This window comes from Bison bison, unplaced genomic scaffold, assembly GCF_000754665.1.
Source record: "Bison bison bison isolate TAMUID 2011002044 unplaced genomic scaffold, Bison_UMD1.0 scf7180017864478, whole genome shotgun sequence".
In the NCBI taxonomy this organism is placed as follows: domain Eukaryota; kingdom Metazoa; phylum Chordata; class Mammalia; order Artiodactyla; family Bovidae; genus Bison; species Bison bison.
This window is the reverse complement of record NW_011495038.1, coordinates 1,784,861-1,799,762: the sequence shown is the minus strand read 5'-3', so window position 1 is coordinate 1,799,762 and position 14,902 is coordinate 1,784,861. Positions and strand designations below refer to the sequence as shown.

The 14,902-nt window shown below is 45.1% G+C and overlaps 1 protein-coding gene across 1 annotated transcript in view; it reads left to right on the top strand.

The window, feature by feature from the left end:
- Positions 1–14,902, top strand: part of MAML2 (mastermind-like 2 (Drosophila)) — a 402,462-nt gene that overhangs the window by 255,926 nt on the left and 131,634 nt on the right. Inside the window, exon 2 of the mRNA XM_010862134.1 lies at positions 14,173–14,901. Within this exon, the coding sequence (XP_010860436.1) occupies positions 14,173–14,901 (729 nt within the window). The remainder of the gene's footprint in view (positions 1–14,172; position 14,902) is intronic.

The following is a 14,902-nucleotide window of genomic DNA, read 5'->3' as shown; positions in this document are numbered from 1 at the left end:
AATCTGCATTCAGACCTTCCTGGAAAGCAAAGGAAGTTTTCTATCTTCCATTATGCATTCTCATTTCCGGGCATGAAAGGCTTAAATTATCTGAAGTGTAGGTTTTGGTTTTTGTTTTGTTTTTTTTCTCAATTATGACCAAATATCTCTGTAAACCTCTTCATGTTTCATAGAGCCGGTTAAGCAGTTTCCCCTTAGATGTGTCTTTGATGTGAAAATAAACACAGGCTGGAGTGAAAGCTGAGGTCTCCCCAAAGGAACATCTCTCTGTATGGTTCATAGTTACTCGGGTTAACATTAGACCAGAGAAAACACACATCAACACCCTGCATTGAACTTAGATACAGTTGCTATAAAAAAAATATTTCTTCAAAAGTTTCAAAAGAATGATGACCTCAATGCCAAGAACATCAAAGGAGCTGTTAGGTGCTTTCAGGTACTTTGCCAAACTACCTTCTAAATGCTGCTTAACATTCCTTTGTAATGGAGTTAAAGATGAGCCTGAAATTGCAGGGACCTCTTAAAAGGTCTGCTCATCCCTCCCACCTCTGTCTCCAGGTGATCACATCCAAACCAGTTAACACGTTGCAGACCTGGGTTGTCTAAACATGATTCAGATGGAAGTCTTATGTTCAGGATGTTCTTGTGCACTGAAGGGAGGATTGGTGGAGATATCATCTCTGGACCTCCCCTGGGTTAGGCCCTGTCGAGCTCTGTGCAGACAATGGGAACCCTGTTAGAATGCTGTTGTCATGGAACGGCCGCCCTCATTCTTAATTCATAATGCTCGCCTTTCATAAAGGCTGTGGAAGAGCTGGGTTAATGACCACACGTGGAAAGTTGAAAGAGAAACCAAAGTAAATGTGTGCATTTAGCCTCTGCTCAGCTTTTCAATGTTAATCAATCAAAAACAAAAAGTGCATTTACCTTATGAAAACTCTAACTGGAACATAATTATTGGTTTTATTACATCTTTGTTTTAGTTGAGAATCATTTGTTGTCAGTAACAGAAGACCTCTTAAAGTATCAAAAGGGGGAAGATAAGGTGTAGGTGTGTGGCTGGGGGGAGATTTATTGAAGGTTACAGGGTGTCTCAACTATGGGAAATACAACCGAGTCTCCCAAAGGGTTAGAACCAGGAATTGGAAAGCTTCAGGAATCTCGTCTGTCTGTCTCTCCCCCACTTCTTCCCCCTCCTCCTCTCTTTCTGCATGGTCTCTCATCCTGACTATCCCGGGCATCAGTCTCATTCTCCAATCTCCATAGACTTGCTTTCTCTGCCGCTCTTTGTCCACAACTGAGAATGATTCCTGTACGGGCAGCCCTCTGCCTCTCCCATTTCAAGTGCACAGACTGTTGAGAAGGTCTTGTTTCAATTTCCGATTACTAAAATAATCATTAACATGGTTCAGCTTGAATCAAATGGCCACCCTGATCCAGTCTGCTTGGGGCCCAGGGAGATGGGACGTCCTGCCATCAGAAGCAGGCGCCCTACCAAGTACTCGTTAAGGGTGGTTATTTAGCAAGGGCAGCCCTCCTGAATAACACGTTCACTTCAGTCCTAATTCCATAGGTAATGTAGATGCTGTATGTAGAAAAATTAGGAGACACAGACACGTGAGAAAGTGGGAGGGAAAAATCATCATCCTGCCAACCAGAAAGTACTTCAGAATCTTGAAGTGTTTCCTTCTAGACATTTTCACTTACTTTAAACAATTTTTTTTTATCTCCTATTGGTTTGCATTACACTAGAGATGAAGTTCAGTGGTCAACAAGACACCAAGCCTCCCTCTCTGGGGCTCGTTATAACATGGGAGATGAACTTAAAAAATGGAACCAAATGAACACCAGTCTTCCAGAATTGCAATAAGCACTGTAGAGGGAACAATCAAGAGGTTGAGATGGGAGAGAACTCTGAGGGCGTATTTTAGGTCAATGTTCATGGAAAACCTCTGCTGGGGTCACCATGGAGGAAAAGAAGGAGCTAGCTATGGGAGGAAAGGAGAGAGGTAGAGAGGATAGAGAGTTCCAGAACATTACACACTGAAGACCTGAAGCTGAAGTCACCTTTTATGTTTGGGGAAATCGTTAGAGAGCAATATGGCTGGAGCGTAGGCGTGAGAGGGACATCCGTCTCCTTGCTGTGAGAGCACACTGGGATCGTGGCATTCGTGTGGGGGATAGAGGCAGTTATGTGGGGAGACGCAAAATGTGGGGTCAGATTCTCAGCAAGTGGGTAACTAACACTGTGCCTAAAGCAGAGGGGGCCTGGGGAAGGAGGAAGACCGTGGTCGAAGACAAGGAGACTGAGGGGAATAGGGAAGCTTAGTAGCTACGAAAGTCGGACAAACCACTGAGGATAAGAGAGAAACGCCTCCTGGAATTCGGAGTTGCTGAGGGTTTTATGATTATTATTATTTTACAAAAAGGGGGGAGCTTTCCAGTATCCAGGTTTAATGCCCAAATAATGAATCAACCGACAGCTCTGGGATGGTATGAGGGCTCGCTCTCTGCCACCTGGGGGTGTTCCTGACGTTCACACCAGCAAGTGTTCTGGAATGAGTCCAGTTGCCACCAGCATAAGGAAAGAAGAGCACGCTCTGAGAACACCCATGCCTCTCCTCTCACTCCAGTACTTCTCGGCCCAGCGCCCGGCATCCCCACCATTGGTCAGAGAGCCGCCAAGAATCAGTCCTATAGTTTATGAAGGGAGCGTGGCTCACGGCCAATGGCAGAGACTCATGGCCGTCCCGTAAACTGGCTCATCGAGTGTTCCCAGATCGCTGGCTGCCCAGTAAGTCAAATCATCCACCAGCGAGTTGGAGCTAGTGCTGGACTGAGCTCGTGTGAGCACATGAGATGGACAAACGCTGTCTCTTCCACGGACTTATTGGAGTCACTAGGAAGTGGAAAGACAGGCAGACCTGAATCGGTGACCAAAGACAATATTAGACAGATCGTGCTAAAATCATTAAAGCAGGAAGAAAGAACATGAGGGAGACCAGAACGGGGGGCCTCACAGGGCAGATGCACTGACCTTGATCTCGGACCCTTAGAGTGAAAGCTTCCAGAGTGGGCCCTCCAGCTGAGGAGGAGAGTAGCCTCTTGACTGATGGTACTTAATACATTGTACATTCTGCTGAGGAGGACATTTAGAGATTTCCAGGGTACTGTCAACATTTTGATAAAACATTTGCTTTGGTTTTTGCTTCAATATATTTTGGGCAAAAAATGAGTCATGATTAAAGTGTTTCATGCACAAAGTGGTTGGGTTTTTCAAGCTTTTATAGACCCTTCTGTTCATTTTCTGTCAAACTCAGAGGATCCATCTCTGAAAGGTGGCCCCGCAGGGCCCTGCTCTGTGACAACTGTAGCAACTAGTCAGAATGACCAAGGAGATAGTCACCAGTCACACTGGTTACCGCTGAGTGGATCTGGAGTGACACTGCTTAAGCTAGTAGACAATATGGTAGAATTCGTTGTTCAGTCGCTCAGTTGTGTCCGACTCTTTGCGACCCCATGGACTACAGCACGCCAGGCTTCCCTGTCCTTCACTGTCTCCTGGAACTTGCTCAAACTCATGTCCATCGAGTCGGTGATACCATCCAACCATCTCATCCTCTGCTGTCCCCTTCTCCTCCCACCTTCAATCTTCCCCAGCATCAGGGTCTTTTCATCCAAGAAGATGAGTCGTTCTTCTCATCAGGGTGCCAAGGTATTGGAGCTTCAGCTTAACTGTCAGTACTTCCAAAGAATATTCAGGGTTGATCTCCTTTAGGATGGACTGGTTTGATCTCCTTACTGTCCAAGGGACTCTGAAGAGTCTTCTCCAATACCACAGTTCGAAAGTATCAATTCTTCAGCTCTCAGCCTTCTTTATGGCAGAATACTTCTACCTTGAACTTTCTAATTTCATTTCAACATTCCCCTCTTGCTAGACAACAAGTTTTGTTGACACCGTCACTAGCAGTATAGCAGAATGTTGTCCAACAATTATTTGCATATCGGGGGGCATTTCCTTAGAAGGGAGAGGGACTCCTTCCTATCTTTCCAAGCAAAGGCCACTCCCCTCCACAGCTGTAATCCCATGCTCCCCTCTGCAGAGCAACCATCACATCGCACTGTTACTTTCCATTTTATTTCCAGACAGACTAGTACCTTCCTTTTCATTTGTTTGTTTTATCAGCTCTCACATTTATTGAGCACTGTGTTCCAAGACCAATTTTGCAGGCTCTTTGTGCTCTAAATAACAACCCTAAGACACTCGTAGCCTCACAGAACATGTACTTGTAAATAGATGTTGAATGCTAAGTAAATATCTGTTGAATGGATGAGTAAACAAATGCTGTTTTACACATGAGGAAAAGATCTTGTTGCCTTCAGTTTGCCTTTATCTAGCATATGCCTGGCATGTAACAGTCAGGACAGCAGGAAGCATCTCACAGGCTCAGACTCAAGTTCTGTCTTTTCTCCTGGAAAAGAGCCACCAGTGATGGAGTGCTGTCCTGAGCTGGGAGCACTGCTGGTGCTTTCTTACAAGGTCCCTGATCGTCCTAAACTCCCATCCTACAGTGAGAGAAGTGCCTGGTTCATGCTCAGTGATTAGGAGGGGAGCAGCCTTCGTATCCCAGGCTCACTAGCAGCTGAATTCATCCTCTTTTGAGATCGCACAGCCTCCTATTCACCTAGATAAAACAGGATGTCTGACATATCATATATCACTTATATGTGGAATCTGAAAAAAATAATACAAATAAACTTATTTACAAAGCAGAAATAAACTCACAGACATAGAAAATAAATTCATGACTACCAAAAGGAAAGAGGAGAGGGATAAATTAGGAGTTTGGAATTAACATATACACAATACTGAATATAAAAGAGGTAAATAACAAAGATCTACTGTATAGCACAGGAAACAACATTCAGCATCTTGCAATAACCCATAATGGGAAGGATCTGCAAAAGAATAGATACATATGTATGCATAATTGAATCACTTTGCTGTATACCTAAAACTAATACAGCATTGTAAATCAACTATATTTCAATTAAAGGGAAAAAAAAAACGAGACATCTACATCTCTGAGTTGCCTCAGAGAACCTATTTCTCATCTCTCTTCCCTCTGTGAATGTTTTATGAATTGATGATAAACTTGGAACATTCTCCAAGGACAAGGGATAGAAGTGTGCAAACTGAAAAATGCCATAATGAAACACCTTTCCTCTGCCCTGTAATGAGGAGTGTGTTTCTGAGGAAATCTCCAGCTCTTCTGGTTACTCTTTTATAAGTAGCCATGACAATACAAGGGGAGGGAGAAGCATTAAAGAAGTTTTGAATGTGGGACTCTTTGGCATTTACCATCTTTAGAAGCACACTGTGTTGACTTGTTTTCTCTACAAAGATCCTGAATTTGCACTTCTCTGGTATCTACAGAAAAGTTTATCTTTGGTTTCATTAAAAAGAAACAAAACTGTTTTATTGACTTAAGTAGTCACATTTCTTAGAGTCCAGACCTTAGGGAACAAAGTTACGGAATAACTTTTCCATAGAGATCTAACATGCCTTCTCTGACACCTTCCACCTCACCCCCCCCCCAAAAAAAGCTTTATTCTGAAGGAGTAAAAATGGAAATTCCTGAAAATCATATAGGAAGCATGCCCAACTTCTTTGAGCAGCAGTGGTTTCATTCACATGGGGCAGGGAGTCAAGAAGGAGTCAAGAATTACATGCAAGCTTTGGCATCCACTCAGGAGGCTCAGCACCCCGTGGAATCCATCATGAAGCTTCACACGCCCCTTCACATTTGGTTTATGTGGATGATAACACGGTTCCGGTTCTCAGAGCTTCTTATTCCTGGACTTCAGGGTTCAGAGGAAAGTGATTGCTAAAGCACAACTCTAGTGGAACCACTAAATTGCTTGTGAATTGGTTAATAAAATAATTACCACAGCCTTCTTACCATTGTTTTACTGCTCAGCAGTTAGAAGGGTCCAACTTCCCAAGTACTGAGATCATCCAACAAACTACTCTTTGAACACCTGTAATATTCCCAGCGCTGTGGTTAGGACTAAAAGGAACCAGTCAAATGTGTGCGAGTGCTAAGTCACTTCAGTCGTGTCCGACTCTTTGCGACCCTGTAGGGTCTGTGGGCTGTCAGGCTCCTCTGTCCATGGGATTCTCCAGGCAGGAATACTGGGGGAGTGCTATGCCCTCCTCCAGGGGAATCTTCCCAACCCAGGGATAGAACCCGTGTCTCTTAGATCTCCTGCATAGGCAGCCAGGTTCTTTATCATGGGTGCCACCTGGGAAGCCATAAGACACCGTGTCTGCACTCAAAGAGCTTGAAATCTAGCTGGGCAAATCTAATTACTATATGGACATAAAACAATACCTCGCAATACAGGAAAGCACTAAAGGAGAAGCTAGGAGCTTTTTGATGTCTTCAGCAGAAGGCTTTAAAACCCTATCTCATTTTTGTAGGGGCAGGAGAGCCAGGGAAGAACCAGTCTTACCTTCAAGTACTGGGATGAGCTAGAACTGACTGTTTCAGGATCTCAAACATTTTTGCTTCAAGAATCAAATCAAGAGTCATAAATTATTGGGGTGGAGGTGGATCTCATGATGGTGGTGGTGGTTTAGTCGCTAAGTCTTGTCCAACTCTTACAACCCCATGGACTGTAGCCCGCCAGGCTCCTCTGTCCATGGGGTTTACCAGGCAAGAATACTGGAGTGGCTTGCCATTTCCTTCTCCAGGAGATCTTCCCAACCCAGGAATTGAACCCGGGAATCCCGCATTGCGGGCAGATTCTTTACCAACTGAGCTATGAGGGAAGCCCCCTTCTCATGTTATCTACCCTCAACCCTATATCTCATCAGCCATGAGTAAAATGGCCTGAGCAAAGTTTACCGGTGATGGCACCAAGATACCCACATAAGGACCTAGGCAGTGGTAAATTTAGTTCTCGCATTTATTTCTTGTTGAAAAAGACAGAAATCTACTTAAGGAAAAAAAAATTGTGACCTATGGACTGAATTGTTACCTTTGTGTAGCGTATTCCCTGTTTCCAGGGCAGCACAGGAGACAAAGAATGCATTTATTTTGTGGAAAGGGATGGGGGCAGGGAAAGAAACAGAAACCCGAGGATTGTGCAATCATGGCATTCTTAAATCCCTCCAGGAAGTTTATATTTCGAGTCCTTTGAAAGAGAAGAACACAGCTGTTCAAAAAGGCGAGTTTATGAGGGGCCTGCAGCCCCCATTCCACCTTTAGTTTTTTCTTGGCCATTTGCTTCTCGGCACCTCCATCCGAAGCCCTCAGGGCAGGCAGGCCACCGTGTCTCAGGCAGGCAGGCCCGGTAGAGACCGCAGGCCTCAAATAGCATCGAGGTGTTCAAGTAGAAGAGTCAGAACAAGGATGAGAGTGAAAGGGAACAGGCTACTGGATCTCAGCAAACGGAAGTAGGGTGAGTTCTGCATGCAAACCAGACAAGACTTGCTGCGTTGAAATCCTTTCCAAAAGAAGTCCCTTCCTTGGATGGCTAGTGAAAGGGGGAGATTGTATGCATCATCTCACACATCAAACATAGTAATTTTGGGGTGCAGGTTTATTGTGCAAAACAAAAACGTGCCTCTCAGTCCACCTAGAAAAATATAAACGTTGGAATGTAGCATTCGCTCGATGCCTTTACATGCTGCCACAAGCTTCGTCATCTGCGTATTTTCTCTCTTGCCAGAGATCACTGGATAGGGGATGGTTCAGAACCCTCTCTGCATGCTCAGTAAATCTTTCTGACTGACCGAGTGACCCTTTGTCTCCTCCCTTCCTTCTGTCGGAGCCTCGAGGGCGATGTTCTGAGCTTTCACTGTAAACCTCCAACGAGTGACGACACCGTTCTCTGTCGTGTCCATCCCTCTGAGCCCCAAATGCCCTTACCCGTGCCCTGTGCCTGCCATGCGTCTCCGTTCTATCACCCCTTTGTCCTGGCTCTCTGCGTGCCCAGCGTTGAGAACAAGGTTGGCATGTGGCGAATGAAAGGCCGAAAGGAAAAGTGAACAGTCTAGTTACTGATTAAGGAGGAGGAATTTGGAACCAGACCAGGTTGGCCACCCGCCTCCATATTATTCGCTACGTGATCTTAAAGTTAGGAGTGGCCGTTTCTTCACTTCTAAGACGAAGATCAGAACACATGTGCAGAAAGCTGGGAGACGATTACATGGGACTCTACACAACTCTTCTTTGAAGAGCATCTGCCTTGAAATAAACATTCAGAATGCGGTAGTTCTCAGGGGAGCGCCTCTGGGGGGCCTTGGACAGTCTTGCTTTCGAAGGCCCTTCTTCCTTATAAAAATCTTAAAAATGATATTTTATAACTGTGTTAACATTAAGATAAAGATTTTACTAAGGCTTCCCAGGTGGTGCAGTGGTAAAGAACCCGCCTGCCAGTGAAGGAGATGCAAGAGACATGGGTTTGATCCCTGGGTCAGGAAGACCCCCTGGAGGAGGGCATTGCATCCTACTCCAGTATTCTTGCCTGGAGAATTCCAGAGGAGCCTGGCGGGTTGCAGTTCATGGGGTCTTAAAGAGTTGGACACGACTTAAGACAACACAACGTATTATGTATTAAAACATTTTCTCAACCTAAAAGTTCAATTTGTCTTCCATCTTAAATTATTTTCATGGGTCCCTAAGACTACTGTCGTCCCTTGGCCTTGGACCTACCCAGGGTTTAAGGGGTGCATCATCCTGACTGACAGATTTGTTTTGGAACTTCTTTCCTCTACCTTCTCAACACTGGTAACTGCTTTCTGAAAATTGTCTGGCCTCTCTGGCCTTCAGGATATACCCTGCCTCTACCTCCCCCCGCCCCCATCTTCCCAGCCACCTGACGGTCTACACTGTTGGAGCTCGCAAGTTCCTTAGTCCAGCCACCATCTTTCTCAATGTAAACCCATGTCTTCACTCTTCTGATTGAGTCTCATTCCCTTAGGACCATTCCTGGCCTGATGAGGCGGCACTGAATTTTTCTAACAAACTATTTCTTACTATTTCTTCATGATATGACTCTCTGTGATCCTTCTCTACTCCTTCTAGAGTATTTGCATTTTGTCACAGAGCTTTTTGAGACTCTATGTCATCATTCCAAGCCAGATATCTGACAGAGGCATTTTAGTCCAACAAAGGAAATATTTCAGACCAAAGACTGAACTTTGAGAATCCCTGAGATTGTATTGTGCCGCCACCTCTATGCATTCATTGGGCCTTGATGACATAAGTGTGATGAGAAGCTTCTACAAGGCAGGACATAGACTATCTCCCAATTCTCTTGGTTAAGGGTCATGCCTGATAAAGTCCTAGTGGAATCTCTTTATCCATAGAAATGTCTTCTACATGTCACTGGGGAAGACTTCTATTCCCCAGCTTAAGTCATCCATCCAGCTATGCTTGGTGGAGACCTTACACCATGTTACTGCTACTGCTAAGTCACTTCAGTTGTGTCCGATTCTGTGCGACCCCATAGACGGCAGCCCACCAGGCTCCCCCATCCTTGGGATTCTCCAGGAAAGAACACTGGAGTGGGTTGCCATTTCCTTCTCCAATGCATGAAAGTGAAAAGTGAAAGGGAAGTCGCTCAGTCGTGTCTGACCCTCAGTGACCCCATGGACTGCAGCCTTCCAGGCTCCTCCATCCATGGGATTTTCCAGGCAAGAGTACTGGAGTGGGGTGCCATTGCCTTTTCCTTACACCATGTTACATGTGCCTAAAAACACAATTCTGGGTTCAGTTGGGAAAGCATTCTCAGAGATAACCTTATTTATAAAGGAGGGAACTATGGTCCATAGAAGAGAAAATTTGCTACCTAAAATAGCAAAACAAATTAATGCCTGAATCAGGACTAGACCCTGGGCCAGTGTCCTCAATACCTGTGTGTGGGCACCACTTCCCTCTTCAGGGCCTGGGTACCATTTACTACCCAGCACAGGCTCTATGATGGGAATGCTTGGTTTGATTCTAGGCTTTATTGCTTAGTATTTGTGTGTGACCCTAACAAAGGTCCATCTAGTCAAGGCTATGGTTTTTCCAGTAGTCATGTATGGATGTGAGAGTTGGACTGTGAAGAAAGCTGAGCACCTAAGAATTGATGCTTTTGAACTGTGGTATTGGAGAAGACTCTTGAGAATCCCTTGGACTGCAAGGAGATCCAACCAGTCCATTCTGAAGGAGATCAGTCCTGGGTGTTCTTTGGAAGGAATGATGCTAAAGCTGAAACTCCAATACTTTGGCCACCTCATGTGGAGAGTTGACTCATTGGAAAAGACTCTGATGCTGGGAGGGATTAGGGGCAGGAGGAGAAGGGGACGACAGAGGATGAGATGGCTGGATGGCATCACTGATTTGATGGATGTGAGTCTGAGTGAACTCTGGGAGCTGATGATAGACAGGGAGGCCTGGCGTGCTGCAATTCATGGGGTCGCAAAAAGTTGGACATGACTGAGCGACTGAACTGAACTGAACTGAAGAGTTATTCAGTTTCCCAACCTCAACTGGGTCACCAGTAAAAGGGAGGGGAGAGGGTAGAAACAGTATCAACCTTACAGAGTTGTTGTCGCAAGGATTCTTAGAGTTGTTTGTGATAATTAAATGAGATTTAATTTAGCATAATTAATATGCTAAGCCCATGCACACCAGCCCTCAATAAATGACTTTGTTGTTGTTGTTATTATACTACTGCTGCTACTACCACCGCTAATTCTATCACTGCCTCTCCAATCCTGGTAACTTAGAGAAAGTGCTGGAGCTGCTTCCCAGGGTATGTACTGAGCTGCCCAGGGAGTGGCCTGAGCAGTAGGAGAATCTGGATGAACAGGTTTTTTCAAAGCAGTGGAAAATAAATCAAAGGCAATAACCCAAACCTGGAAAAAGAATGTTTTCCTTTGTTTGTTCTTTACTCAACGTGAAAAAAAAAAAAAAAACCTTCAAAATGTAACTTATGCTGAAATAAATCAGCATGGCCACTTTTGAGGCAGTGTGGCTGACTCTGCGGTGTGTGCTCCTTCTGACCCCCTGGGGACAGTGACCACGTTCAGTGGGCGCCAAATGTTCTGATGACTGACAGTGTCCTGTGGTAATGTTGGCCTCGATCGGGGAGAGATGACCCTGGGAGTCAGGGAAACATGGAGAGACAGCAAAGATGTCTCTTATAAAATAAGAGCTCCACAACCAGGGACAAAGAGCTCCCTACCCTTTGTTGCAAACTGCTCATCACCAAATGTTAGATCTCATGGGACTTAGTTTGGGCTCTTGGCTGAAAGTAACAGAAGCCCAACTCATGTTAGCTTAAGGAAAAAGGAGACTTTATTATAAAGATTCCACAGTGTATCGAGGAAAACAAGGAGAGTGGTAGAGGTGGCCTTGAAATCAGGCCCTCAGATGCTCTCAAAATTTGTGTCCTTTCTCTCTACATCATTCTCTTTCTACAGACTTTCTTCCTCTGTGGCTCTGGTTGGTTTAATGATACAACACTTTACACAGTTTTATAAATGACTGTGTGTTAAGAGTGTTAGTTGCTCAACCATGTTCAACTCTTTGTGACCCCATGAACTGTAGCCTGCCAGGCTCCTCTGTCCATGGAATTCTCCAGACAAGAATACTGGAGTGGGTTACCATGTCCTCCTCCAGGGGATCTCCCCAACCCAGGGATCTAACCTGGCTCTCCCACATTGCAGGCAGTTTCTTTACCATTTGAGCCATAAGGGAAGCCCATAAATGACCATGCAGCCACCCAAAAAGAGCCTAGTTTCACTTTCTCCAATTTCAAAATCTTCCTGGAAGGAATGATTAGCCCAGCTTGGGTCAGGTTCCTTTTCCTGATTACTCATTAGCAATGGTAAAAAATAAACACTGGTTATACCAACATGGTACATCCACCGTAATTATATACACTTATGAGGGGGCAAAACCACAGGTAATGGGTTAATGAAACAGGTATTGTTGAACTACATGACAAGAAACACATTGTTCACATTCAGTCCTAGACCGTATCCCCGCCGTTCTCCGGTTCCTCATCATGTGACCAGAAATTCAGGATGTCTGTGTACTCACTGCCCCCTCCCTCTTACACAAGGCAAATCCTACCCCTAAACAAGCTGACTCTAGCGTCAAATAGTGGAAATGACACACGCTTTTGAAATACCCAGTTCAGTTCAGTCGCTCAGTCACGTCCAACTCCGCGACCCCATGGACTGCAGCACACCAGGCCTCCCGGTCCATCACCAACTCCTGGAGTTTACTCAGATTCATGTCCATCCAGTAAGTGATGCCATCCAACCATCTCATCCTCTGTCATCCCCTTCTCCTCCCCGCTTCAATCTTTCCCAGCATTGGGGTCTTTTCAAATGAGTCAGCTCTTCGCATCAGGTGGCCAAAGTAATAGGTGCTCAGCTATATTAATTTCACTTTCTAATTAAGTTACCTGGAAATCTTCAGGACAGTGGGGGAGTGATGGTAAGAGAAAAGGGAGAACGGGAGAAGTGACAGAATTTTGTATCTGGGAAATGTCCTTCTGCCTCAGGTAATTTCTGGTTATCCTGAGCAAACATAAATAATTGACATGGTTCAACTGCACTGGGAAAGCCACATTTTCCTACATGTAGCCTCCCGCTTTAGAGGCAAAGCAACAAGCATCTCAAGATCAATGGTGTATGTTTTATGTTTCTTATTAATTTACTGGTGTGACTGTATGGTTCTTAAATCTCTCTATATAATCTCTGAAGTTAGTGGAATACAGTCTAATCACTGAATAAGTGACTGAAGTCCTTTAATATTTTGTTGCTGTTTAGAGAGATGCTCCTCTTTGAGAATATAATAAGCCATATTTTTTATAAAATATACTTACTCTATCGAGTTCTTATTTTGGTAAGCCCTGTGCTAAATGTTTGCATGTCTTATGTCTTTCTTTTTTTGTAATCGTTTTGGTTTTTTGTTTGAATTTATTTATTTTAAATTGGAGGATAATTGCTTTGCGCTATTCTGTTGGTTTCTGCCGTACACCAATTTGAATCAGCCATAGGTATACGTATGTCCCCTCCCTTGTAAACCTCCCTCCCACCTCCCACCCCATCCCACCCCTCTTGGTTGTCACAGAGCACTGGATTTGAGTTCCCTGTACAAGCTTGTGGACACAGAGTGGGGAGGAGAGGGGAGGACGAGTGGAGAGAGTAGCATTGAAACATATACAATACCATATGTAAAATTAGATAGCCAGTGTCTCATGACTTTCTATGAGTTAAGTGCTATTGTGCCCATTTTCCAGGTAAGGAAATTGAGGCTTGGAGAAGTCGAGAGCTCAGTGACAGATTGGAATCTGAGCTCACCTTAACCAGTTCCAGAGCCGGAGTACTTAACCATCATGTAGTACTGCCTCTCTACACCTCGGTTTTGGCTAAAAGTCTTAGAGACAGGCCACATGAAAAATGAATCCCCAGGAAAATCTGTGCTTAGAGGGTCTCAGATGATAAGTGATAATACCGTAGATTCCATGCACCCACACAGTGTTGCTACAGGGGTTTGAATGCAAAGCCGCAGAATCATAGGAAGAAAACTAATTAAACAACAGAGGGAATGTCTCCTTAGACAAGGCAAACATTCTACCTACTCACTTAGAGGATAAGAGTGGTGAAGGGATTGAATCTGTGCAAAATAAACTGGAAATTGGGTCTTAGCTTTAGACTCTGCGCTGTTTCCCATCTTGGTCAAAATTATGCTCAGTCCAGTGGCCTGCGTCTGTGTGGGTTGTGTGTGCATGCATTGGAATAGTTTGGCCTGTTGCAAAAAACAGCACCACTCTGGTGATTAACCATAGGTATTATCAATAACTCCCGATGACATGTGATGGATTCTTCGTCCACTGACCAGGGTACCAATCATGGGAACCTCTGTGACCTCCCACCTTTCATTGACCTACTCCTCCAGAAACATTTTGTTCTGTCTGTGCTACTGTTAAGTTTCCTTATCTTCCAGACTGGGCTGCATTTGTGCTTTTCTTTTTTGAATTCATCCTGCACATGTGTAAATGAAAAACATTCAAATATTCTGTCTCTTTTGACTACACGCATATCTGGATTAATATCTCATGCTCTGTTTTTTTTTCTATTCCCCATCTGTCTTTCAGCTCCAGGGTTCCTTGAAAAGAAAACAGATCGTTAACCTGTCTCCTGCCAACAGCAAGAGGCCCAATGGCTTCGTCGACAACTCGTTCCTTGATATCAAAAGAATCCGTGTCGGCGAAAATCTCGCTGCAGGACCAGGGGGCCTCCCAGTAAATAATGGACAAAGTCAGATGATGTCGGGGACCTTGCCCATGAGCCAAGTACCCTTGAGAAAGACTGCTGCGCTGCCGCCCCCTCCTACACACTCTCCTGGAAATGGTCTGTTCAACATGGGCTTAAAGGAAGTGAAGAAGGAACCTGGAGAGACGCTCTCTTGCAGCAAGCACGTGGATGGTCAAGTGACCCAGGAGAATATTTTCTCTAACAGGTACGGAGATGATCCCGGGGAGCAGCTGATGGATCCCGAGCTACAGGAGCTGTTTAACGAACTGACCAACATATCTGTGCCTCCCATGAGTGACCTTGAGCTGGAGAACATGATCAATGCCACCATAAAGCAGGATGACCCGTTTAACATCGACCTGGGTCAGCAGAGCCAGAGGAGCACTCCCCGGCCATCCTTGCCCCTAGAGAAGACGGTGATCAAAAGCGAATACTCCCCTGGCCTGACCCAGGGCCCTTCGGGCTCCCCGCAGTTGAGGCCCTCATCCGCGGGACCCGCATTCTCCATGGCCAGTTCAGGCCTCTCCGCTTCATCCCCGATCCCTTCAGTCCCCCAGAGCCAGGCGCAGC